General features: G+C 28.8%; 1 protein-coding gene across 3 annotated transcripts; it reads left to right on the top strand.

The window, feature by feature from the left end:
* Positions 1-91: 91 nt before the first annotated feature.
* On the top strand, positions 92-26,185 carry LOC123302637 (solute carrier family 41 member 1-like). Of its 3 annotated transcripts, XM_044885670.1 has the most exons (7): positions 92-167; positions 2,602-2,718; positions 21,962-22,281; positions 22,859-23,038; positions 23,279-23,718; positions 24,359-24,561; positions 25,262-26,185. In XM_044885670.1, the coding sequence occupies exons 3-7, from the start codon at positions 21,973-21,975 to the stop codon at positions 25,600-25,602; spliced, it is 1,473 nt and encodes a 490-aa protein (XP_044741605.1). In that variant the 5' UTR covers positions 92-167; positions 2,602-2,718; positions 21,962-21,972; the 3' UTR covers positions 25,603-26,185. The 3 variants fall into 3 exon arrangements, with proteins under 3 accessions (XP_044741605.1, XP_044741602.1, XP_044741603.1); XM_044885667.1 differs by lacking the exon at positions 92-167 and having other exon boundaries at positions 2,512-2,718; XM_044885668.1 differs by lacking the exons at positions 92-167; positions 2,602-2,718 and adding an exon at positions 5,611-5,814.

Below are 26,185 nucleotides of genomic sequence, written 5' to 3'. Positions count from 1 at the left end.
AAATTATTTTTCTTGAAAAATAAATAATTGTTTTTTGTTTATCAAAGTTTTCCAATCGGAACATTAAAATTTTTCCCAATTTTTCAATTGTTCCTCTTTATTTAAGATTATTAACAGTGCGTAACGTTCAAAATGACTTTTGGAAAAACTATATTTTCTACGACATAGTGAGTTATATTTTTATTTAATGCTTCTAAATTTTTGACTTCCCAATTTTTTAGCACAAAGCTTTTCTAAGACATGTAAGAACTTTAACCAAAATATACAGTGCTGGAGAGGTTACCATGAAATTTTGATTTTTCTGAATGGCTTTTCCGGAGTAATTTTGTGTGATGTATTCAATTTGATATTAAAGAAAACAGATATTAAAGAAAAACAGAAATTTTCCACAAAAATCAAACTAAAATAGCTCGGTTAAATTTGGACTCAAATTAATTATTAAGATCTTAAAGTTAAAAGATTATAACACACTTGGGAGTCTCAATTTCTCTCTTCAAATTCGGGAAGAACAGAAAAATATTTGAGTACTTTTTCGTTTACCATGGATCTCTTCTGCCTCTCATCTACACTCAATTTAAAAACTATTAAATCAATTGGTTTTTTTTATCTCTAAAGCTTGTCTCACGCACTCAATATTATTGAGTCAATGTCAATATGTAACAATAATATTGACAAAAAAACATATTGCAGACCATAAAAAGTCTGCTTATCTCATTCGATCAATATTACTGAATCAATATCTATATTGATCATCTGAAGTTATTGAAACACATATTGAAGACTATAAATAGTCTAGTTTATCTCAAACGATCAATATTATTGAGTCAATATCTATATTGATCGTCTCAGAAGTATACTGAAACAATAATATAGAGTCAATCATTATTGAGTCAATATTGATCGTTTGAGGAATATATTGAAACAATAATATTGACAAAAAAACATATTGAATATAATAAAAAGTCTAGTTTATCTCAAACGATCAATTTTATTGAGTCAATATTTATATTGATCATCTTAGGAGTATATTGAAGCACTGATATTGACAAAAAAGCATTTTGAATACATTAAAAAGTCTGGTTTATCTCAAACGATCAATATTATTGAGTTAATTCCTATATTGATGAGTATATTGAATATTGAAGACAATTAAAACGATTTTCATTGAGAATCGAATCGAATAAAGATTCAATAATGTTAACCGTGAGAAATTAGCTAATCTTGAAGGAAATTTAAGGATTTAAAATGAGGTCATAGAGTGATAGTGATATTGATTGATAGTGATAGCACATTTTAATTGAATACCTTGGTAATCGGTTACGTTTTTTATTTTGAATTGAGAAGATTCCATAATATTATCAAAATTAAAAAAAAAAAAATGTTATCTCAGTTATTTATTTATTCATTTATTGTTCAATTTACAATTTGAATTATTCCACATGAAGTCATAAACTTAATAAAAGCTAATCGCTAAGATCCACACATAAAAATTTATTAGATGGCAGATTAAAAAAAAATTTTGTATCTAAACAATTGTTATATATCTGTTTTGAAAAATTAATCTCTCCTAATAGTCCAGTAAAAAATTTAATTGATACCATGATCAGATCAGTTTTGGCGCAATATGTAAAAATAAGTTCATAAATACGTCAATAACAATATTATACAAGAAATTTTGATTCAAATTGACATGAAAGGGATGAAAAAAATTAAAAAAGGGTTGAAAAAGACATTTTTGTTAAAATAACTCAATAACGGTTGAAAATATAAAAAAAAGTTTCAAACAAAAGTTATAGAGTAAAAAATTTTACACAGAAAAGATTCTTTTCATTTTTTCATTATCTACCTTAGTTTAGCTTTAAAAAATAAAAATCAAATTTGCCTAATTGTTAACCTTAAAAAATTATTAAAACATTTACGACCCTGTAGCTTACTGCGCGCGCATTACATATATAAGCGCTAACACAGAAGTACAGGGCCATAATGGTTTTTTTAAAACTTTTTTAAGGTTAACAACGAGGCAAATTTGATTTTTATTTTTTAAAGCTAAACTAAGGCATATAATGAAAAAATGATAAGAATGTTTTTTGTGTAGAATTTTGTTTTCTGTAACTTTTGTTTGAAACTTTTTTTTATATTTCCTACCGTTATTGAGTTATTTTGAAAAAACGTATTTTTCAACCCTTTTTTTATTTATTTCATCCCTTTTCCGTCAATTTACAATCAAAATTTCTTTTATAATATTGTTATTGACGTATTTATGGACTTATTTTGACATATTACGCAAAAACTGGTCTGATTATGGTTTCAATTAATTTTTTATCGGACTATAAGTCAGTGCGCCTAGGCTAAAGCGGATAATACACATTATATCTATATATAAAGACAGTCTTACATGCGTTCTACTGAATCAGTTTGCTTGAACCGGCTTACACAGTAACACACTTCACAAGCTAAACTTTAAAAAAAAAACTCACTTTAAAACTCTATAGTTACGTTAAAAAATTAGTGAACTTAGAAAAGTGAAATAATTAAAAATACAAAAAAGTGAAAAGTGATTTAAAAAAAATTTATTTTTCCAAAAAAATTTTTTTTTTGTAGAATTTGTTTGCAGTATATGCAAAATTATTTCGTACATCCTATGGTGATATTCAGATTTAACGATTTCACCAACCTGGCTGAATTTACAAGAAGTTGTTGGGATAATTATAATAGAAGGTAAGTTTTTTTTTTTTTTTGAAATTTTTTCTTATTGTTAGGATTTATTTTTATAAATACGCATCCGTTTAGTTTTTAAGGAGGTCCTTTCCACGGGAATGTTAATTACAAAATATTATATTACAAGGAAAAAATAATTTTTTAATAAAATTTGTAGGTCTTTATCTAGAATCCAAAAATTTTCAAAATTGTTAACATTTGTTCCTTTGAGTTCTTTATCAATTTTTATCTTTAAGTAATAATTTTACATTTATCTCAAATTGTGAAAAACTACCATAGCTATGAAAATTCAAATCACGACTGAATTTTAGTTCAAACATTTCTAACAAAATTATAGTCTTCTTCAAACGAAAATATTTCGTGAAAATGAAAAATTGCAGTTAATAAAATTGTTTGTTTACCATAAAATTTTTAATTTAACTAACATTATCCAGTTCCCAAAAATTTAATTGATAATTAACAAAAGCTCGTTACATTAGATAAGAAAAACTTTATGTTCAAAGAATTATAAAAAGACGAATTTTCACATTTTGATGACAGATTTTACTGTAATCATGGAATATTTATGAAAATTCATAAAATCAAGTTATATATTTTTATACAGTGTTCATAAGTAAAAGCTCGATCATTTCAGGGGGTACTCTGGTCTAGAAGCCTTAATTTTAGGTATCCCCAAAAATGTAGTTTCAAGAAAAATGCTTTTTAAATTTGAGAGACAATTCCGGTAGAGGAACTCGGATAATATTACTTAATTTGGATTAATCGAGAATCTATACATTGGACCTCTTGCAAAGATATTTCTACTAACCGAGCTGTTTTGCTGACTTTTGATGCAGTAGAAGCTCACAGTTATCAGAAAATCGGCTGTAACTCCGAAAAGAATTAGAATTTTGAAAAATCTGTTAAAGGACATATTCGTAAGGGTCTGATCTTTAAAAATATGCACGAAAACAAATCGATTTCTTCAAATTCCTAGATAAGTCTACTGCCTTATGATTGAATCGTTATCAAAAAAAAGAATAGAAATCGCATATGTGGTCTATTAATTGTTTAAAAAAAAAAATGTTAAAATTTTATCAGCAAATTAAAACCATAATAAAAAATAATTATGCTTAAATATTTATGTTAAAGAATTCGATAACTACTCCTCAGTTCTAATACTTCATAGTTGTTAGGCACTGTAGTATTATATTTATACAGGGCACACAAGTAAAAGCCCGATCATTTAAGAATCAATCGTTATCAAAAAAGAATAAAAATCGCACGTGCGGTTTTTAAATCGCTTAAAAAACAATATTAAAATTATATTTATCAGCAAATTAAAACAATAATAAAAAAAATAATTATGCTTAATAAATAAAACTAGCACGACCCGTGTGGAATTTCGATCTCGTAGTTACCGTAACCCGTGGTTACTCTGTACCCGTGGCTTTTCGTAGAAAAGTGATGAAAAAAATTAAAAGTTCTTAAATTAATGAAAACATGTATTGACAAGTGAAAACAAAATTTAAAAAACCCTCCGATAAATTCGATTTATTCAATCAAGGCGGTTCGACTGTTTAGGTGCTTCGATGCCACTGAGAAACACACAGACGCACAATTAAACACTTTAAACTTATAACACTCTTTCTTAAATCTAAAAGTGATGGTTAAGGAAATTAGATGCGATGAAAATGGTACTTAAAGAGCTTTCATTTTTTGGGACAAATTTTTGGAAATATTTTAATTGAAATTGAAATATTTGAGTTGAGTTTGTTCTTTTGAATTATTTTTATGAATTACCTAATTATTTTACCATTTCACTTTTCGAAATGAATGGAGCCAAGTTTATTTGACCATTCATTTCCATAGCAATTGTTTATATGTTAATGTTAAAATTATACGTCATGCCTTTTCCAAACTGAATCGATTTTGAATTAAATTACCTTTCAAATGAAACCAAAAAAATTAAAATCGGTTCATCCGTTTAGGCGCTACGATGCCACAGACACACACACACACATAGCGGTCAAACTTATAACATCTAAACGCGGGAAAAGGTTTTGCACGTGACCTAAAACGCGGGAAAGCCTTGCTGTGATGTCATATCGGTATGAGCCATAGATTATCAGTTAGTTCAGTGTAGACAGCTGGGTATAATATATACATAGATAATAAGTATTTATATTTATTATAATCAGATGTTTATGAATATATCTGTCAAACTTATTTGTGTTATTTCGTATAGTGATACAAATATTACGTCATCAAATTGGATGACCGCGTTTTTGACAGTTTAAAAAAGGTTTAAAATTTAAGTTTTTGGCAAGAAAGTTTGTGTATTGTTCCGAAATAAATTTTTGGTGGCTTTTTATTATCAAAATCAACATTTTGAAGTACTTTTTCAAAAATAGTAGACTACCCTATTGATTGTCCACTCAAATAAGTATAGCTATGATAAATCATTTCAACTACAGAACCAAAATTGCAAAGCAAAACATGCTTGACTAACAAGAAATGAACCATAAATAACTTATGAAATTTTAACAATTTTCCAAAATGCAAAAACCTAAAATAAAAAAAATTGAATTTCGTATCCAAATGAGCAGTAATTGAAGCGAAGGTCAACATCGTAAATGAAGCGAATGACAGAAAAAAACTTGCTAGAGTAAATAATATTATAAGATATTTATGTTGACGAATTCAATAGTTGAACTTCTCAGTCCTCACAACTTCATAGTTCTTCTTACATAATTCGATTTGATTTGTATGCAATTTATAATTTGATATTTTGTTATGTAATTTATTGTAATTGTTCAATTAAAAACTATTTGTCAATTTATCAAAACAAAGAAAAAAAGGTGTTATGTCTAAAAAAAAAAAATAATTTATCTAAGCTATACATACTTATGCGGTAAAAAAAAAATTATAATCTTCAATTTCCGGTATAAAAAATATGTGCGTTTTTTTGGAAAGGTTTTTGTTTTTGAGAGGATCGATTATTTTGTAGTGTTGATTATGCCTAAAAGATTTATCTAATAAATAACCTAAACAGTGAATTTTTTTTGTTGTGTTTTGCGAAAATTGTTATATGGATACAAATTTACGGAATGTGCGGTGAGAGTTTATTGAATTTGTTTATTTTTTTTTTTTTGTAAAATAAGGAAAATAATTCTTTCAAACTGTAAAACATAAAAATTTCCTTTCTTTTTCAAAGAAATTTTTAGAATATTTTAGCTTTTATTTTCCTACGTACAAAAAATTAATAGAATTGGTAAGGTAATCGAGAAAATTTGTTGGGAAATAGATTGAAATTTTTTTTATTCATCTTAACCGACCCTTCTTGGTTAAACTAACCTGAAATTCGGTATATAGGGTTGTTTATTAGGCGGTTCTAAATTCACCAATTTAGAGGAGTTTCTCAGGGGGGAGGAAACCGCTTTTTTCGATATTTATAGGGTTTGGTACTCTTTTACAGCTCCTAAAAAATAAGGTAGAGGGTTGAAAATCAATTTGTAGGTTCAGTTAATATCAGGGAAATACTTTTTGGGAATATTAACTTTCCAACCCCGGTCATTTTTCGCCCTTTTTATGTGGAAATATCATGTTGTCGTAGCCTAACCAAATTTAGTTAAAGGGTTGACAATTTGTCTAAGAATTTTGTTTATGCTACTCTGTTTCCCGTTCTCTTGTCCCGTCAGCACTCGCGTCAACCATTCACTAATTTCAAATCGTTTTGTAAATCATAACCTCTACATAACGTGATTGTTGAATGATGATGAGGGTCAAAATATTAGAGCAGGAACATAATGTAAATAAATCAATTCATTTTAACTTATTTCACCACTACAAGTTTTTTAATTTACTGAGTACGACTCACATTGGTTAATTTACTGAGTACGATTTACTTTTTACGTCCTGAGTACGCTATAAAACGTTCAGCTTGATATCTCTTTTCGTTTCTGAGTTATCGTGTTAACGAGCGAACTAAAATCACCTAATTAGTTCATTTTCGGTTGTCTGTATGTCTGACAACACGATAACTCAAAAACGAAAAGCGATATCAAGCTGCAAATTTATACAGCGTGCTTAGGACGTAAAAAGTGAGGTTGAATTCGTAAATGAGGAACATTAGTCAATTGGATCTTGAATCCGCAGGACCCATCTTGTAAACCGTTAGAGATAGGACAAAAGTTTAAGTGTAAAAAATGTTTTTTATAAAAAAATTAACAACTTTTGTTTGAAACATTTTAGCTTAAACATCACACTTTACCCTCGAGGGCGTAAATTAGGCGAAAATTGTATAGTATGTATTATATGGGAATATCACTTATGTATGTGTAATATGACAGAGTAATCAATTACTGTCTATACATGGTATTTCAACAATTAACTTAGTCAATTGTTTGTTTTCACTTGTTTCAAACATAAAATTAAAATTTAAGTATGATTATTCAAGTAATGTACCTGTAAATGTAATTATGTTTGTTTTTTTTTAAAAACTATAAGAACTTGTGGATCTGTTAATAATCACAGGTAATTAAGTCTCATTAAATATGATTACATTCATATATATTTTTTAAAAGTTAACTTTGTTGTTTTTTTTTTATTTTGAACTAAGTATGTATCTAATAATTATTTCAACATTGTTTTACGCCACAAATAATATTAATAATAATTTGTTTTTATTATTATCTATTATTTATAACAAATATATTTAAAACTGAAATCCAGTGAAAAAATATTTTCAGGGCCACTGGTTTTTATTTATACGTATCTATTTCAAAGAATACAAATTATTCGAGTCATTTTTTTTAAATTTTGTTACACTAAATGTGCACATAAAAAAAAATTAACGGGAACGGGATTTTTATGATTAAGATGGGATTGGAGTGCACTGTGGAGTATTTATACGAAATTTCTGGACAAACTCAACTCTTTTGTTTTGAAAGTTGTTCTTTAGTGAAATTAGACCTTAACCTCGTCCCCCACCTGTTTTGTAAGCCGTAATTTACTTGCTATTACGGATGCTTGCAATTATTGTTGTTGCTCTCGTTTTACCGTATCATTCAATTTATGTTTACTGGCTTTGTTAGTGCAATTAAGTAAGAATTTTTATATAAGGATATGTATATGAAATATACCAAGGTATACTAAGTTTAGTATCAAGTTTGTAACGCTTAAAAATATTGTTCATAAAATCACTTAATTAGTCCATTTCCATTTGTCTGTCTGTCGTGCCTGTCATAACGATTACTCAAAAACGAAAAGAGATATCAAGCTGAAATTTTTATTGCGTGCTTAAAACGTAAAAAGTGAGGTCGAGTTCGTAAATGAGCAACATAGGTCAATTGGCTCTTGGGTCCGTAGGACTCATCATGTAAACCGCTAGACATAGAACAAAAATTTAAATGTAAAAAATGTTCCTTACAAAAAACTAAACAACTTTTGTTTGAAACATTTTTTTATTGTTGCTTAATAAAAGATATTTTTGCATCTAAAGAGTCTTTTGAATCAATTTTGAGCATAAAATTCCCTTCAATTTATGTTTTCCGGAAATTTGGTATAAATACTTCACGATTTAAAGATGATTCTAAGAAAACGTAATTATTTGGGAACGTCTTTAGTTATGGCAATTTTTTTTCCTCCATAACTGTTAAATATAAAATTTTATCGTAATTTTTTTTCACAGTTTTCCTGTGTTAAATCATTCATTTATAGAAACAATTTCCTTAAAAAAAAAACTGTAAAATTTCATTGTTTTGTGTCAAGTTATTTAAGGAAAGCAATTTAAAAAAAATTTAGAAAAATTAAAACCACCAAAAATTACGTAATTTTCTAAAAAAAAATCCTAATAGCAAAAAAAAAAAAGTTGAACAAACTGAAAATGTAATTGGGTAATTATAATTTTTATTTAAGAACAAAAAAAAAAATTATAATTCACTTTCAGAAGTAAAAAAGCGTGGCTAATTGTGAGTGAAAGTTGTGTAATTCAAATAGATTTGGTGTATACCCATTTTAGTTGAACGCTTCATTTACGATGTTGACCTTCGCTTCAATTACTGCTCATTTGGATACGAAATTCAAATTTTTTTATTTTTGGTTTTTGCATTTTGGAAAATTATTAAAATTTCATAAGTTATTTATGGTTCATTTCTTGTTAGTCAAGCATGTTTTGCTACGCACATTTTGGTTCTGTAGTTGAAATGATTTATCATAGCTATACTTATTTGAGTGGACAATCAATAGGGTAGTCTACTATTTTTGAAAAAGTACTTCAAAATGTTGATTTTGCTAATAAAAAGACACCAAAAATTTATTTCGGAAAAATACACAAACTTTCTTGTCAAAAACTTAAATTTTAAACCTTCTTTTAAACTGTCAAAAACGCGGGCATCCAATTTCATGACGTAATATGGGTATCACTATATGAAATAATACAAATAAGTTTGACAGATATATTCATAGACATCTGATTATAATAAATATAAATACTTATTATCTATTTATATATTATACCCAGTTGTCTACACTGAACTAACTGATGGTCTATGACTCATACCGATATGACATCAAAGCAAGGCTTACCCGCGTTTTAGGTCAAAAATCCCCCCCTCCCTAAAATTTTCAGAATTGATTTAGACTTAGTCCAACTTCATATAAACAAAATCAAGCCTTTTATTAGATTTTGTGTCAAAAACACAAGAAAAATTCTATAGTGTAATAAACTCAGTACATCTCGAATATTTAAACATTTATCAGTGTTAGTTGATGTACATTTTTAAATTACTGTTGATAATTACAGATAAAAAAAATTATCTACAAAATATTGAATATTTTTGTTATTAATTTCAATAAATTTTAATATTTCCTATATTAATTTTTATGCAATAAAGATAGGGTGTCACACAATTTTCCCTCATTATAAAAATATATATATTGAAGCTCGTACTACCTTAATTGGTCGAGATAAGTGACTGCGATATAACAGGTTTGATTATAATATTATTTTCAATAAAACTAATAAATCTGGACGAAATTTATTTGGACGACTATAATATTTATTATGTCTATGATTACTAAATTAATATTTTAAATATATTTAGTCCTTATCTTTAAAAATAAATAATAAACGTTTAAATATTGAATTTAGTTTAATGTTTTCTTTCGTTAAATTATATTGAATTTCAATATCAAGTTTAAAATTAAAAGTTTAATGGCACACTCAATTAAGATTCCAGACTCGGTAAAAAGAGAACGATGCGCAAACGTTTTTTTTTTTTTTTTGGGTGTGACTTACTGGCGCACATGTCCACTTACAGTAAGAACTTATCCAAGACTGTTAATGCGCAAACGCAACTTACGTCAGAGAATCGTTCTTATTTTTATCGAATCTGGGCAGATCACGCCCACTTCAAATAATTGAACTCTTTTTTTTTGGCATTGAAAGTTGTTTTTGGTGTAGGTACTCCACTCCAAACAGGCCACTTGAGCTACCTTAACCTGGCCTTTTGCCTGTTTTGTAAACCGCAACCTATCTACTCTTACAGATGCATGTTATTATTGGAGTTTCTCTCGATTTACCGTGTTATTCAATTTATGTGTATGTGCTAGTGCAATAAAGTTAGGATTGTTTTGTTTATATTGAAGACGAAGGTTTGTGCTTTATTTATTAGTAGTAAATGTTAATGTTCTATTATATCTGGACCTGAATTAAACAATATGATACTCTAGTACGGGAATCGTTCTATTTTTGGCCAACAAACTTACTTCTTTGGACTAAAATTTTCAAAGGTGAAATTCGAACCATTTTTTGCCATAAAGATGGCTTTTTGTGCTAAAATTTTGATTGTCACTTATACATATTATAGGTCCGTTCATTTCTGAAACAATTTTGAAGCAAGACCCAAACACTACCCTGACGATGAACAAATTTACAAGTGTTCATACAAGTATAGACATGTTGTAATCCACTAATCAATTCTGAGATTAATTAATTTGTTATAGATTGTAATCATAATTAATTTAAATAATAATTAATTCAATATAAATATTTATTGAACGTCAATGAATTTATTAGCTAAATTTTGCTCACATGGTAAGTTTAAAAATTTTGTACTTATTACTTTTCATTTTTAACATTTACTTTTCAAAATATTCATAATAAACAAGTGAAAATAAACAATTGAGTGATTTAATTGTTGAAATACCATGTGTAAACAGTGTTGGTGACGAAATTGTTCGTTTTTTTGACGCTATGTAAGTAAAGAAAGAGATCCACTCTTAGATAGACACAAATATCGAAAATTGAAAATTTTGTTTAATTATTAAGATTTCGATATTTCCAAAACCAAGAGAGATATCGAAAAATTTTATTCTTATTTTTCGTCTACATTCATGAAGTTATAACAAAATTCATCATCAAAGTTGAAAATAAGGTACAAAAAATTTCAACCACAAGTCTAAGCTTTCCTTGACGCTCATACTACCTTAAGGATGTATGGGCATGACGATCGAATTAGAAGGAAACAAATTTTAAAAAAATATTTTTTCAATTTTGATGTTTGAGGCTAGTCTAAGGAAATACAATCAATATTGTTTGATTTAATAATTTATGATTATTTTTTTTTACATGATTTACATTTTTTAAATCTCATAATTAATGTTTGAATAATTAATAAAAATCATTGATTATTTAAAAATAATTACTTATCATCACTTAATTTGCAAAGTAAATTCTCATCATACTTTAGAAGAAAAAAGAAAATGAAACCAAACCATTGCAACTGGCACAGTGGGACATATTCACTAGACCTTCAAGATTTTCCTGTGGTTTATATTTTCATTATTACTAGTTGCTATCTCCGGAAAAACAGAGTGCCTGTGACTCGATGGACATAAATTTAAAAACGTAATCTTTGGACAATTTTAAGTAATTGCTTTACGTACTTTTGTCCAAAACCCGATAGCTAAGGAGTTACTGAAATGTACAGTGGAACATGGCTAAGTGAGACCTGTATTTGTAAGAAACGTCAATAGCTGGAACCCATGCTCAGGTCCCAACATTTTGGAATTGAATTACTTCTCTTAGATGGACGAATCAAACCTCTATATCTGGGATTTGTTGCAAATTCCACACTTAACTAATTTTGAGCCTCAATGCCCTTCAGTTTTAATTTTGCTTTATTATCACACGATCATCATATTATCATCGAATTGGAAATTTTATATTGGATTCTATTGGATTGAATCGGAATAAATTGGCAATTTTAATCGGAATTGAATCGAAATTTTTTACCAGGGAAGGTACAAGATATACCGTGAAGGCTCGGTATTCATAATTTTTTGTTTTGGTTTAAAAAAATAAACGGTATAGTCAATTTCTGGAGAAAGTAACGCTGTTGATGTTAACAAATGTAGCCAATGGATTGAAGACCTGTCAGTCCCTCTGTAAATGAGACATATATTTAATTGTACCAGGATATTTGAGACACTGAGTAAATGGAATACCTTTATAAGTGAGACTAATTTGCAGGTCCATTGATGTCTCATTTAACCAGGTTTCACTGTCTTTATATAAATACTTTACCAATTGGTCGTCATAACCAATTCGTGTGTTTGACATTAATTTATCATTTAATTTGTTAAAATGTGTTACATAATTGATCATAAATGTCTTTTTGTTTTGCGAATCGTAAAAAAAAAAAAAATAATAATAATAAATGGCTTAAAATTTTAATGAATTATAATGTAAAATAAATAGTGGATTATGTTTAATGCAGTGGCGTATTTAAGAAAGAAGGTCGGAGGGAATAGTTGAATGAGTATTGATGATTGATGATTGAAGGGCGATATCTATATTATCAAATTAATAAGCATCACTTGCACACAATATATTATATATTTTTGTAGTTGCGTGGTATTGTGAAGCAAAAAAAAATCACATTATTTGACTACAAAGCATGAATTTGAATACCGTGCAATAAACCAAAATTTTTTTTACAATACGGTAGGTTTACAATCACCTTAGCTGTAATGAACAATAAAACCAATTTGACCGCCTGCTTACAGCTAGGAGGCCTAGGAATAGCAATTGCTCCTTGCGCCACTGGAAAAGCACATTTAAGTTGTCATCTTAGATAATGAATTTAAATAAAATAAATAATTTAAATAATTCACACGTCAGAAGTCAGTAATTAAATTTTCAACTTTTTAATTAGACGATATTCTTTTGTCTAAGAAATTCCCTCATAATGCGCGTGACCAATTAACGAACGCCATTTATTTTTAACGTTTCCGTCATTTTTTAATTAGGAAATTTTTTCGATGTAAATTATTAAAGGTCATCTTTCGATGTCAGTATTAATCGATTTTAACTATACATTAAAAAAATAATAATAATAAAGTTATTAAAAAATTATATTAATTAAATCAGCTGACAGTTATTAAAAATATTTTTGTAGACACGATCTGTTCTTCAAGTGCAGACTAAACTTGAGTATACACGACAAAGTATAGACCGCTACCAATGCAAGTGCATGTATCGACACGTTTTTCGTTTCATTTTACAATGTCAGCAAAACAAATTAGCGAATAATTATTGTTACCAGGCATTCATTTAATTATTATGACGAATTGATAACACGTGCTTACTTGATTAGTGCTAGAATTATTATTTTTGTTTATTTACTACCTTTTTGTATACAAATTATAAACGTCAAAGTCATTTCGATTATTAGTACAGTAAAAGATATTACAAATAACAAAAACCGCTGCTAAAACCTAATGGAATGTACTTCTTGGGTGTCAAATATTATTAGTAGGGCAATAAATAGGCAACTTGAATTACGTATACGTTATACATATATAATAGTTTTTGATTATTTGACAAATACGTAACAGTTACGTCATACAAGTTGCCTATTCACTAATTTTTAAAGTTAACTTTAACATTGATCGTTTTATTGAACTGGAGTAAATCGCATTTGTCGGGGGTTTTTTAAATTTTATAAATTTCACTTGTTTTCTGAAAAACTTTTCAATATTTAAAAATTGTGAGTGAATATTTTCCGATATCTTACATAGAACTTGAACTGATTTTTCTGGTAATCTAACAAATCGGTTGTGCAAGGAAATATAGTATTTAGCATGAGTGCACTCGATAATAAATTACTTTCAATCAATTATTATGCAAACGTATTAATTGTTTAGTCTGAACGGTGCTGGCAAAAAAAATTGTATTATTGAAGAAAAGTTTATATATTTCTTGTTAAGTATAAAAATGTGTTTAAATAATTGATATTTCAAGAGGTTTTCATGAATTCCCTTCGCTGATATCTTAATTTGGCACTTAAACTGATAGTGACAGCGCTTAGACTAAAATATTTGAAACTAATCAAAACCATTATTTTGTTGATTGATAATAAGACATTCTTTTATAAATAATCGATGAATAATTATGTTGACTGACGCCAATTAAAATTTTGTTTCAACATCCGTTAAACAGTGGCGGATTTAGTTGCCAAATACTACCAAAACGTGCCTAGTAGACGAACTTTAATGTATCTTCTAACAGAATCAGATTGGGTAAAGCCTGACTCATTATGATTAGCTCCAAATAACCATGTCCAACATAGAGGGCACATCTACACCCAAAATTGGATACCTAGGTTTCAGATAAACCAAGTTTGGAAAAATTGAGCCTACCACAAAAAAACATCAGTGTACCTTTTTATACCAAAAATGAAATTCTGAATTCATTCAAAAGTTTCCATTTTATGCCCAAAAATCGGTTTATGGACTCATAGATTTACTAATCATTATTATACCATGTATATGAAATATATCAAGGTATACTAAGTTTAGTACCAAGTTTATAACGCTTAAAAATATTGATGCAACCAAATTTTCGTACAGGTGTTCATGAAATCACCTAATTAGTCCATTTCCGGTTGTCTGACTGTCCGCCTGACAACACGATAACTCAAAAACGAAAAAAAATATCAAGTTGAAATTTTTACAGCGTGCTCAGGACGCAAAAAGTGTGCTCGAGTACGTAAATGAGCAACATAATTCAATTCGGTCTTGTGTCCGAAGAATCCATCTTGTAAACCGTTAGAGATAGAACAAAAGTTTAAATTTAAGAAATGTTCCTTATAAAAAAATAAACAACTTTTGTTTCAAACATTTTTTCGAAAACGTTACTGTTGACCCGTGATAGTGCAAATTAGTATGGCTGGCTATCTTTCTTTACTTACATGACGTGAAAAAACAAACAATTACGTAATCAAATCTGTCTATACATGGTATTTCAACAATTAACTCGGTCAATTGTTTGTTTTGACTTCTTTAGAAATAAGTCGTACTATTATGCAAATAAACGTGAAACGTTGTGAGACCTGGATTTTATTTTTATGATGGTGCAATAAAGTTGTAATTTTTTATCAAAAATTTTTTGTTATCGATTGTATGTTTTTTTTTTTTACTGGAAAAATACAAAAAACATAAATAATTGTGTACTTACTATAATATTTAAACAATAATCAAATGTTTTTTTCCGTCAATTTGTTGATCGCTTTAGATTAGAAACAAAATTATGGAATTAAAGACGAGAAACTTTAATTCGAGTCATTTCAGCTTTCAAATATTTGCGTCATTAATTTTTGCTTTTTATGATAGCTACCTAAGTTAGTATCAAATAACATAATTATAATAATCGAGTTTAACCTCCGTTTGTCTGACGTATACGCCTATAACAGAGGCCATCCACATCATTATTTGTTTTTCTTTATTTATTAAATTTCGTGCTGCCTGGATTCGAATACGCAACCTAAGTCTAAGTAAACAAACGGTTAAAGTCTATCGCCTTAAGCTCTCCTGAGTGGCCGAGTATAATAATTCCTGTAAATTGTGATGTTCGCTCCTGATGAGAAACCAGAACTTCAGCGAAGTGAATCCTGTATTTGATTTTCGCCTTCCTGTTTATAATTTTCAAATTAAAGCAAATTCGAAATTATAAATATTGGTCCGTTGACTAATTATAATAATAATGATTGGTTATTTGAATTCAGTTTGCAATTTAGTATAATTTTTTTTTTTGTCGGTTTAAGGATGTATGCGCACCTTGGCAATTTTAAATAAAACGGCCTGATTTTTATACCATGTATATATGTCATATATATCAAGGTATACTAAGTTTAGTCGCAAGTTTGTAACGCTTAAAAATATTGATGCTATCAACAAACTTTTTGGTATAGGTGTTCATAAAATCACCTAATTAGTCCATTTCCGGTTATCTGTCTGTCTGTCTGTGTACAAGACTCAAAAATGATATCAAGCTGAAATTTTTTTAGCGTGTTCAGAACGCAAAAAGTTAGGTCGAGTTCGTAAATGAGCAACATCGGGTCAATTGGGTCTTGGCTCCGTAGTTTAAATGGTGAATTATGCTATAACTTGAAACTATAAGACGAAAAGTAAGAATAAAATTTTTCGACATCTGGAGTAATTTTCAAAATATCGAAAATTGTGTTTATTTATTTTGCTTTCGATATTTCGAAAAAAATTGTATTGTTATTTTTCGTCTACATTCAAGAAGTTATAAAAAAATTCATCATCAAAGAATTTAAAATTGCGTTGGTGCTCGTCCTACCTTAAGTTTCTGGATTATATTGCAAAAATAAATGATCCAAATGTTAGCAAGAGTAAAGATAAAAGAACGCGTGATCGTACAACCTTAATACTAATATATTAAATAATCGCGATAAACATATGTGTGTGACTTCATAATAAATAATCATTAAAATCATTTGGAGTTGGGTTCGTTAATGACTGTAATCATTTCATTTGTAATCATACACGTAAATATTTTTCAAATTATTTATAATCAAAAATTTTAATGTTTTTTTTTTTTTTTTTTTAATGTTGATAAAATAAGTACCTAATTGATTGTTTATATTAACAAATACAATCAAAGCCAATGAATTGATTGTTTATATTAATAAATTTATACATATAATAAATAATATAATCAAAATCAGTGATGTGATAATAATATTTCTTATATTCACAGATCGGTTATAGAGACCGACAAATATTGAACTGAACTGTTTTTAACGACCGACACAGTGGAGTATTTATATTAAATTTCCGGACAAAATATAATGAATGGATTTTTATTCTCAAAATTGATTCAGAAGACTAATTAGATGCAAAAGTATCTTTTAGTTGGAAACAATAAAACAATTTTTTTTAGTCATATTCGTCTTTAAACCCGTTTCTCAATAAATCTCAATAAAACCCTCGTTTTTTTAAATATTTTTTGCTTCTGAGCCACTGGAAAACTGCTTGCTTTTTTTGACTTTTGACTTCAGCAATCTTGATCTCTATCTTTATCTGAGTCTTAAAAGAAAAAGCACAAGTTTGTGCAATCATCATCCCCTTTTCGCTCTCCACCACTTTCTCGCTCCACCATTCCACCCCCCGAAGGATAAAAATAGATAAAAACAATCCTTGAAGCTGATTTTTGAAGCACATCCCTTTCAACCCCTGTTTCAACCCCCTACTCTACTATATTATGCATGTTTTTTACATAAAAACTTTCATCTTGAATAACTCTATCTATTAGAACAAAGCACATCAAAATCCGTTGCGTAGTTTTAATGAAGTAAGCATATATAGCGACATGATAGGTACAGACAGCGGGAAGTGACATTAAGATCCATCATTTGATGAACAGAGACGACTATAGTTAGTTTATTAATTGATTATCAAATCTATAAGTGTCACTTGCATACAATATATTATATATTTTTGTAGTTGTGTGGCATTGTAAAACTAAAAATAGCACATTATTTGACTACAAAGCATGTATTTAGTTTATATGTATGTACCATGCAATAAACCAAAATTTTTTCACAATACTGTAGGAAATCAATCACCTTAAAGTTACATAATGTCCAATTAATAAAGGAAGCAACTCATATTTGAATTGAACAATGGTTTAAGTTGAACATAAATCATTAATTGATCATAATTTATATAATTTTAACAATTTTTTGTTTAAATGAAAAATTATTTTTCATTTTGAATAAACTTTGAACGACAAGAAAATCGTTGAAGGACATTGTAATATTTTCTTTCTTTCAAATAATGAATAAACTCAAGCCATAAAATTTGACATTTATCACTAAATATGAGTATTAACTATTATTGAGTATAGTGTTTAAATCAGACACGCGTTTGAACCTGAATTTCTATCCTAAGGCTAGTCGAACACGTTCAATATTTTTGAGTTAATATCGACGATTTATAAACTAAATGCATGCTTTGTAGTCAAATAATGTGTTATTTTTGGCTTTACAATACTACGCACCTACAAAAATATATAATATATTGTGTGCAAGTGATGCTTATAAATTTGATAATATAAATATCTCTCTTCAATCATTAATAAACTAACTATAGTCGTCTCTGTTCATCAACTGATGGATCTTCGATGAACTCATAATTAAATTAAAATTTTGTTTTGATATCATCGACAACCTTATATTTTGATGGTAATTTTTATAAACTACAAGATTGTCTAAATATTTTAGATAGTTTTTTATCACACTCGCTAGATTTTTTGATATAGAGACTTTGTTAATCAAAAAATGTATTTATAAAGTTTTATTGAAATCCCTAGAATTATTCAATCCTTGCATATCGATTTAAAAATATGTAGAATTCAAAAATCATATTAAAAATTGGATAGTTTGTCTTTATTAGGAAATAAAGCCCAGAAAATTATATACAGAAAATCTTAATTTTATAAAGTTTTCCAGTTGAAATATTTTAACATGGAATTTAGATTTATTCAGATCGTGAATTAATCGTAGCTTATATAATCGTACTTTGTACATAAAATTTAACACAAACATTAAAAAAAAAAAACTTTGATTGATAATTTTGACAAAATTTTTTTTAATGTTTTAATGCCATATCATTGATAAAACATCAGTTTTGGAATTAACTATAATTTAAGTGGATCTTCAGTTGCTAAGCGACTGATATATTTATTGAGAAACTACAATCTTAAAATTTGTGGCTCTTACTGGTTTCATTACGACCAAGCCTTCATTTTTCCTCGGGAGAATTTTTGTGAAATAGTCATGAGGCGTAATGTTGAGTAAATTTTGACCAAAAAAGACTGGTACAATGCGGCTAGAACTCACTTACCCTTACTTAAAAAAAGGGCCTTATAATTAAAGTAAATCTTTTTTATATCTTCTGTCGTTAGAAATTCCTCAAGCGTTTACAAAATCATGTGTTTATACCCTATGGTCTAAGTGTGTCCCACTCCAGGACAGCAACTCTAACCTAACCTAACCTTGACAGTTAGGGTTTGCCTCATCATGAAAAAAATTCTGCGGCCGGTCATGATACTTTTATAAACGATTTACTGATATGTATATTTATTGAACATCAAAATTGATTATTAAAAATCGGCACATGTGAAGAAAAATTTCACTTGACAAACGAAATAAATTTTGCAATTCATAGAAAACTTATAATTTTTAATAAAAATAGGTTTTTATTTTTTTATTTTTAAACAATTATAAGAAATTTAATCTTATCGTTTTTGAAAAGAAATATTTAAAGCCTTCGGAGTGTTTTTTTTATATTTATTTATCAATAATTATATTAATATTTCAATAATAAATAATATTATTGCTTTTATTTCACTAAGCCTGAACCGAGAAAGTCCAGTATAAGACGGCGTAGGTTGCAACACTGACCCTACTCACGTGATGAAAGATTTTTTCTCGCATTCTACGCATGCGTCAAATATTTCGCACGTTAAATATTTTTTAATTTTGTAAAGCATAACCTCTACATAATTTTATATAAATTAATTTGCACAAAAAAATTAAAAAAAGTACACGAACAGGCCCGAAAATCTCAGAAGTTAATATCTTTTTGCTTACATCTTTACCCTTGTGAGGAGGGGAGAATCCAAAGGGGCTGTAATTGAGCCGCGTAGTTTATGTACGCTCCCTAGAAGGACTTATAGGGATATAAAGTTCGTTGTATTCATTTTCAACCCCCGAACTACAAAAAAGGGGTGTTATAAGTTTGACCACTATGTATATGTGTCTGTCTGTCTGTCTGTCTGTCTGTGTCATCGTAGCGCCTAAACGGGTAAAACGATTTTAATTTTTTTGGTTTTGTTTGAAAGGTAATTCAATGGACAGTGTTCTTAGCTATGTTTCAAGTGCGAATTTAGGGTTTCGTACCCGAGAATTGTTGTTTTATGAATTGAAAAAAATATTTTCAAGAGTTAAACACAAACACAGTTTCATACTCGATTAAACGTTATAATAAATGAAATATTTCTAGTTTGCGGCAGTCCGCAGTGGTTATCTAATCTAGAATGTACATTTTATGTACTTTTGCAATGGAATGAAGAAAGAGTACCAATATCTACGGCGCGGCGCGGCAGTACACAGTCCCATAAACAAATAAATAATCTAAATTGATTAGAAAACATGGAAGTCGTATGATGTTATTTATTTATTTTATTTTTTGATAAAATAATTACATTAATATTTCATTCATAATTTCAAAATATTTATTAAGAAAAACCATTTAATGCCTGAGTGTATCACGCATGAAAAATGGTTTTGTAAATCTTAACATTATTGATGGGGTCAAGTAAGCAAAAATCATTTGGATTATGATTCCGTTCCGATGGTGACTTATTTCATTAAATCAATTGCATTTTAGAAAATCTGCTTGCTGGGAATTTTGTTATTTGAATTATCGCTTGAAATCAATAAACATCTCGGAAATTAGTGATTTAATTGCCAAATAATAATTTCAATGTTTTTTTGCTGCAAACTATCTTATATAGTTTGTCGAAGTCCCCATTGTTATAACTTTATTGTGTGTCATAAACTTTATTGTATGTCTCTTTATGAGATGGGTATACGACTCTTTTACCCATCTCAGTTTCTCCAATAGTAATGAGATAGGTAGAAAAAAAAATGTTGTCTCTTTGTCTTACTGGTATGTTAAGTAAGGAGTCCTGTGAGTCAAGTTTGTCCATGCCTGTTAAATAGGGTCCTTTTTTAAGTTATCATATGCTTGAAACTCAAAAAATATGTTTAATCGAGAAAAATGCTTCAAACGGAAAATGTTAATTTCGAATTCGCACAACTTATACGAGTCTTAAATTCGATACCCGCTGTTTTGGTTTAAAAAAATACAAAAATTTGAATTTAATTGAAGATTAGATTAGATTTCAAAGTGATTTCAATCGATGTCCCAGAGATTCTTAACCCAATCGACAAATTTTTGTGTGTGAAAATTCTTATAAAAATATAAACGATCTTGGACGATTAAGTTTTTGAGATATTAGAGCAAAAGGTGCAGTCTCCAAATAGACCTTGACGTCTAGGTATAATGGTCAAGGTGTGAATGATCCACAAATTTCAAGGGCATGTTTTATTTACTCAAAATTTGATAAATATTTTAAAATGAATTTGTTTATTGTTCAAATTTACATCTATTTAAAAATATTTTAAGGTTTATTAATTCCGTATCAAAAAACTTACCAATTTTATACTCCAAATGATGCCAACATTCAAATTATTGAAGAACGTATTTTGAGCAGTAAGATAAAATTCGATTCGAGCTTACCAAATCAATTTATTTATATTAAATTTACTCAAGTCCAAAGTTTGTTGAAATATTGATAGTACAAATAAAGTTTTGATTTAGTTGTGGATTTAATTGCCTAATTTATCTGCCATAAAAAGTGAGTTTGACCATAAAACCATTTCTTAAGTCGTAAGAAAATTTTAACCCAAAAATTGTTTTGTGTGATACATTTACCTAGGTCATAAATTTGTTTAAAAATAGTTACGCAAGGACGACAACAAATTATGAATATTTACGACAAATTGGATATTTCCCGTATTTTTGAGGCCATATATGAAACTAAAATCTTGATGCTAAAAGAATTGGGGGGTCTAAGTTAATTGAAGTAAAATATTTTTAAGGAAATTAATACCTAATCATTATTTAATTACAATCTGATTGCTGTTTTGCTAATAAATTTGAAAAAGTCAAGGCGGCGGTTATTGACACTTAGAAAATTTATGCATATTTTAAATTACAATAAAAATTTGTTTTGTTTACTAAAATATCGCAGACAGAATTGTTCATTCTGAAAACTAAATCCCGGCCTGATTATTGATTGTGTTTTGTTTTCTTTTGTTTATAGTTTGAGCAAAAATGGTGGCATTCACCGAATCTTCCAAAGACTCGATCCCTCCACAACGGCCAGCGATCTCAATTATTTCCTTACCATTCGATCAGGCAAACCAGACTGAAGTGGCCAAAACACCGGCAGCTGAATCGTATTGCAGTGCTGCCTCGTTTGTCTCAATCGCAACCACGTCAAATGAATCCACAGAAGCGTTAGATGGTAAATGCATAAATAAATCAGAAACATGGTATTCAACTCTCATGCAAGTTGCAATACCATTTTTCTTGGCTGGTATTGGAACAATTGGTGCTGGATTAGTTCTTGAAAGAGTTCAGGTAAGCTTTAAAACCAAATAACTTTTACAAGCTTTTATTTAGTTTCACCTGTCCCCTTGTCTGTCTGTAATCAAATCGTTCAAGTCAAATTTGATCCACCTTCCGGTTTCTGATTGAGCTGAAATTTTGCATACACATTTAGTTTGGATGACAATGCATGGTAAGATTGTGGCGTCTTGATTTTCCCATCGCTTCCACCATATTTGATATATATATACATTTTTTTAGTCTTAAATTAAAAATTTTAATAAAAAATACTTTTTTAGGGACAAGCTTTTATTGTAATAAAAAGTAGAAAAAAAGTTTTATCTATGAATCACTTATACCCGACTATTTTAAAAAACTTGAGGCGCTTAATATCAAGAATTAATCGAAAAATAATTAGGTACGATTCATTTTTGATATTTTAAATTGAGCGCCTCAAGCTGTTACGAATAGTCGGGTATGAGTGACTCATAGATAAAATTATTTTCTACTTTTTAGTACTATAAAAGCTTGTCCTGTAAAAAGTTTTTGTTTTATTAATGGTACCTGGGAAAATTTTATTAATAGTTGATTTTTGTTTGCTCTCAAATAGGCATGGCCTGTATTCCAAGAAGTATCAGGAATTTTGATATTAGTTCCAGCACTTTTAGGATTGAAAGGTAATTTAGATATGTGTTTAGCATCACGCATGTGCACACAAGCGAACTTAGGGAATGCTGAATCCAAGAGAGAAATATGTAAAATGATTACTGGAAATGTTGCTCTTGTACAAGTACGTATTCAATAAAATTGAACATATGCTTAAGAAAAAATCAGTGAAAAAGAGTCCTTAGCTTTGTTGATCCGTGTATTAAAATATATCCGAAGGTCGAATGTTTGAAAGGTCCCAAAAAATATACAAAATAGACAAAAGTTAGGACTATTTATCACAAAATTTATTTCGTATTGGTTCAATATATTTTGCTAAAAAAGAGTAAGCAAAAAAAAAATAACTTGTTTTTTTTTTTTTAAGGTTCAAGCAATTGTCGCAGCTGTATTAGTTGCAGTATTTTCCGTGACCGTGGGTTCAATCACAAATAACCAATTTAAAATGGAGCACGGTGCATTGTTAATGGCGTCCGCAGTATTCACAGCGACCACATGTTGCTTTATTCTAGATTTTCTATTAATCGCAGTGGTTTTCCTTGCGTATCGCTTAAATTGTAATCCAGATAATTTGGCAACACCGTTAGCTGCAAGTATTGGTGACATTGTATCCGTCACATGTTTATCGTTTATATCGAACATCTTGTATCGTAATTTGGAGACACATTATTGGGTCGTATATCTTGTTATGGGCATTTACGTCTTACTTTTACCAATGTGGATCCTAATTGTACGTCGGAATAAATATACCAAAAAAATATTAATGACAGGTTGGACACCTGTATTATCGGCGCTCTTTATTAGCGGGTAAGTTTATAATCATCCACATAAACAGTCAAAGGATGCCCCAATCCAACCCAAACCAACCCAACTCAATCCTTTGATATTACAGCGCTTAGGTTTTTGACGCCTGAGCTTGGAGAAGAATCCATTTGGTATAGATCAATCAAATACTGATAAAGACCAAATACATGTGTTATTTTTAGCTTTACAATACTACGCAACTACAAAAATATATAATATATTGTGTGCAAGTGATGCTTATAAATTTGATAATATAGATATCTCTCTTCAATCTTCAATAAACTAACTATAGTCGTCTCTGTTCATCAAATGATGGATCTTCGATGAATTCATAATTAAATTAAAATTTTGTTTTGATATCATCCACAATCTTATATTTTTATGGTTTTATTATAAACTACAAGATTGTCTAAATATTTTAGATAGTTTTTTATCACACTCTCTAATTTTTGATAATATCCAAGTGAAAAGGATAACCTATATCATTCATCAAGTTAGAACACCAAAAGGTTGCATTGTTACTCCTTTAAAGTCTCACACCTTTAAAATCCCCACCTCCCTATAAAAGACTTTTGATAAATTTCCCGTTCGACTCCGACGAAAAATGGAATAGAATTTTGAAAATTGTTATTTTTCGATTCAGATTTGGTGGTTTAGTATTGGAATACGCTGAACAATATAAAGGTTTTGTTGTCTTCCAACCGATAATTAATGGAATTGGTGGTAATTTAGTATCCGTTCAAGCTAGCCGATTAGCAACCATGTTTCATCAAACTTCGATATTAGGAATTATTCCACCACACACAAAAACATGGGTATCACCATGTAAGGCGTTATTTACCGGCGGTAAGTTGAAATAAAAGTTCTACTTATCATTTTCGATTTAAAAATAGGGTATTATCGTTAGTCAAAAATAAATCATAAAATTTGAAGAAAGTTAAAATTTATGTAAAAATATACTTAAATATTCTGATTTCGAGTCATAAAAGCACATTTTTCTTTTAAAATATTAAAATTAAAAATCGTAATTTTTAAACTGTATATCACGTGACCTAAAACTCGTCATAGCTGTATGAGTCATAGACCATCAGTTAGTTCAGTGCAGACAGCTGGGTATAATATATACATAGATAATAAGTATTTATATTTCTTATAATCAGATGTCTATGAATATATCTGTCAAACTTATTTGTGTTATTTCGTATAGTGATACTCATATTACGTCATCAAATTGGATGCCCGCGTTTTTGACAGTTTAAAAAAGGTTTAAATTTTAAGTTTTTGCCAAGAAAGTTTGTGTATTGTTCCGAAATAAATTTTTGGTGGCTTTTTATTAGCAAAATCAACATTTTGAAGTACATTTTCAAAAATAGTGGAATACCCTATTGATTCAAACTCTAAATCGAGTACCTAGAAGATTCGGTCTCAACGCAAGTAATTTTCGAAATTTTTCGTACTATTTAAAAATTCTACAAGAAACACAGTTATTCTAAGTTTTAAGTTTTCACTTATGTCGATGACTAACTTCCTTTTTTTCTCTTTTCAGTACCGTCAGCGTATACAGCTCGAATTCTAATAGCGATGTCAATTCCTGGCCAATTAGTATTCTTATTTTCTAGTGATTATATAAGTCAAGGTGGTGTTTCAACAGTAACACCAATATTTGCCTTAGCGTATATATGCGCAGCTTCTATACAAATTATGTTCCTATTATATACAGCGCATGTCCTAATACATATTTTATGGCGACGTAAAATCGATCCAGACAATTCAGCCATACCATATTTAACGGCATTAGGGGATTTAAGCGGGTCTTCCTTATTGTTGGTGTCGTTTTTAATTTTAAATTGTTTCGGCCAAGAGTATGGATCGAACGTCGATAATTAGAATTCGTAACCCATAACGAACGTAACCAGTTTTGGGCGATTTTAATTTTTTTTTTTAAATAAATGCTTTCGTTTTCTATTCGAGTAAAGAATTATTGATTATGACGGCATTTACTTATCTTTTATTTATTAACGTAGACTGATTTTATAGGAAAATTTTAAGTATTCCTCTTTCCTACAACCGAAAACGCACAGCTTTAAAAGGAATTAATTGTGTATAATTATTATAAGTAACCCGTGTTTAATCAGTGTTCGGAGCACTAAATGCTCCGAAGAACCGAAGAAGCACTGATTAAGTTTAGTAATTATTGAAGAAAAAAATATATAATTGGACATTTTCAAATTTCGTGGCTCAACAAAATATAGCATACATTTTTTGGGTTTGTGATATCCAAAAAAAACCCTTATAAAAAAAGTCCGATTCAAATTTTCAAATCTATTCTGATTGAATTCCAATTCAATTAAATTAGAAATTTCCAATTCGATCCCATTGATGAATTGGAAAACAATTGGAAATTTCAGACTAGTTCTATTGAATTGAATCGGAATTCAATCGGAATGAATAGGAAATTTTTTCCAATTGA

The sequence above is a fragment of the Chrysoperla carnea genome, chromosome X, assembly GCF_905475395.1.
Source record: "Chrysoperla carnea chromosome X, inChrCarn1.1, whole genome shotgun sequence".
In the NCBI taxonomy this organism is placed as follows: Eukaryota; Metazoa; Arthropoda; class Insecta; order Neuroptera; family Chrysopidae; genus Chrysoperla; species Chrysoperla carnea.
Note: the sequence above shows the minus strand (reverse complement) of the source record. Positions and strands in the feature narration are given on the sequence as shown.

What these genes read in the sequence shown, in the direction of transcription:
- LOC123302637 (XM_044885670.1), top strand. Translation starts at nt 21,973, where the DNA reads ATGGTGGCATTCACCGAATCTTCCAAAGACTCGATCCCTCCACAACGG. An exon ending in GAAATGTTGCTCTTGTACAA is followed by an intron (nt 23,039 to 23,278) that starts GTACGTATTCAA and finishes TTTTTTTTTAAG; the next exon opens with GTTCAAGCAATTGTCGCAGC. An exon ending in TCGGCGCTCTTTATTAGCGG is followed by an intron (nt 23,719 to 24,358) that starts GTAAGTTTATAA and finishes TTTTCGATTCAG; the next exon opens with ATTTGGTGGTTTAGTATTGG.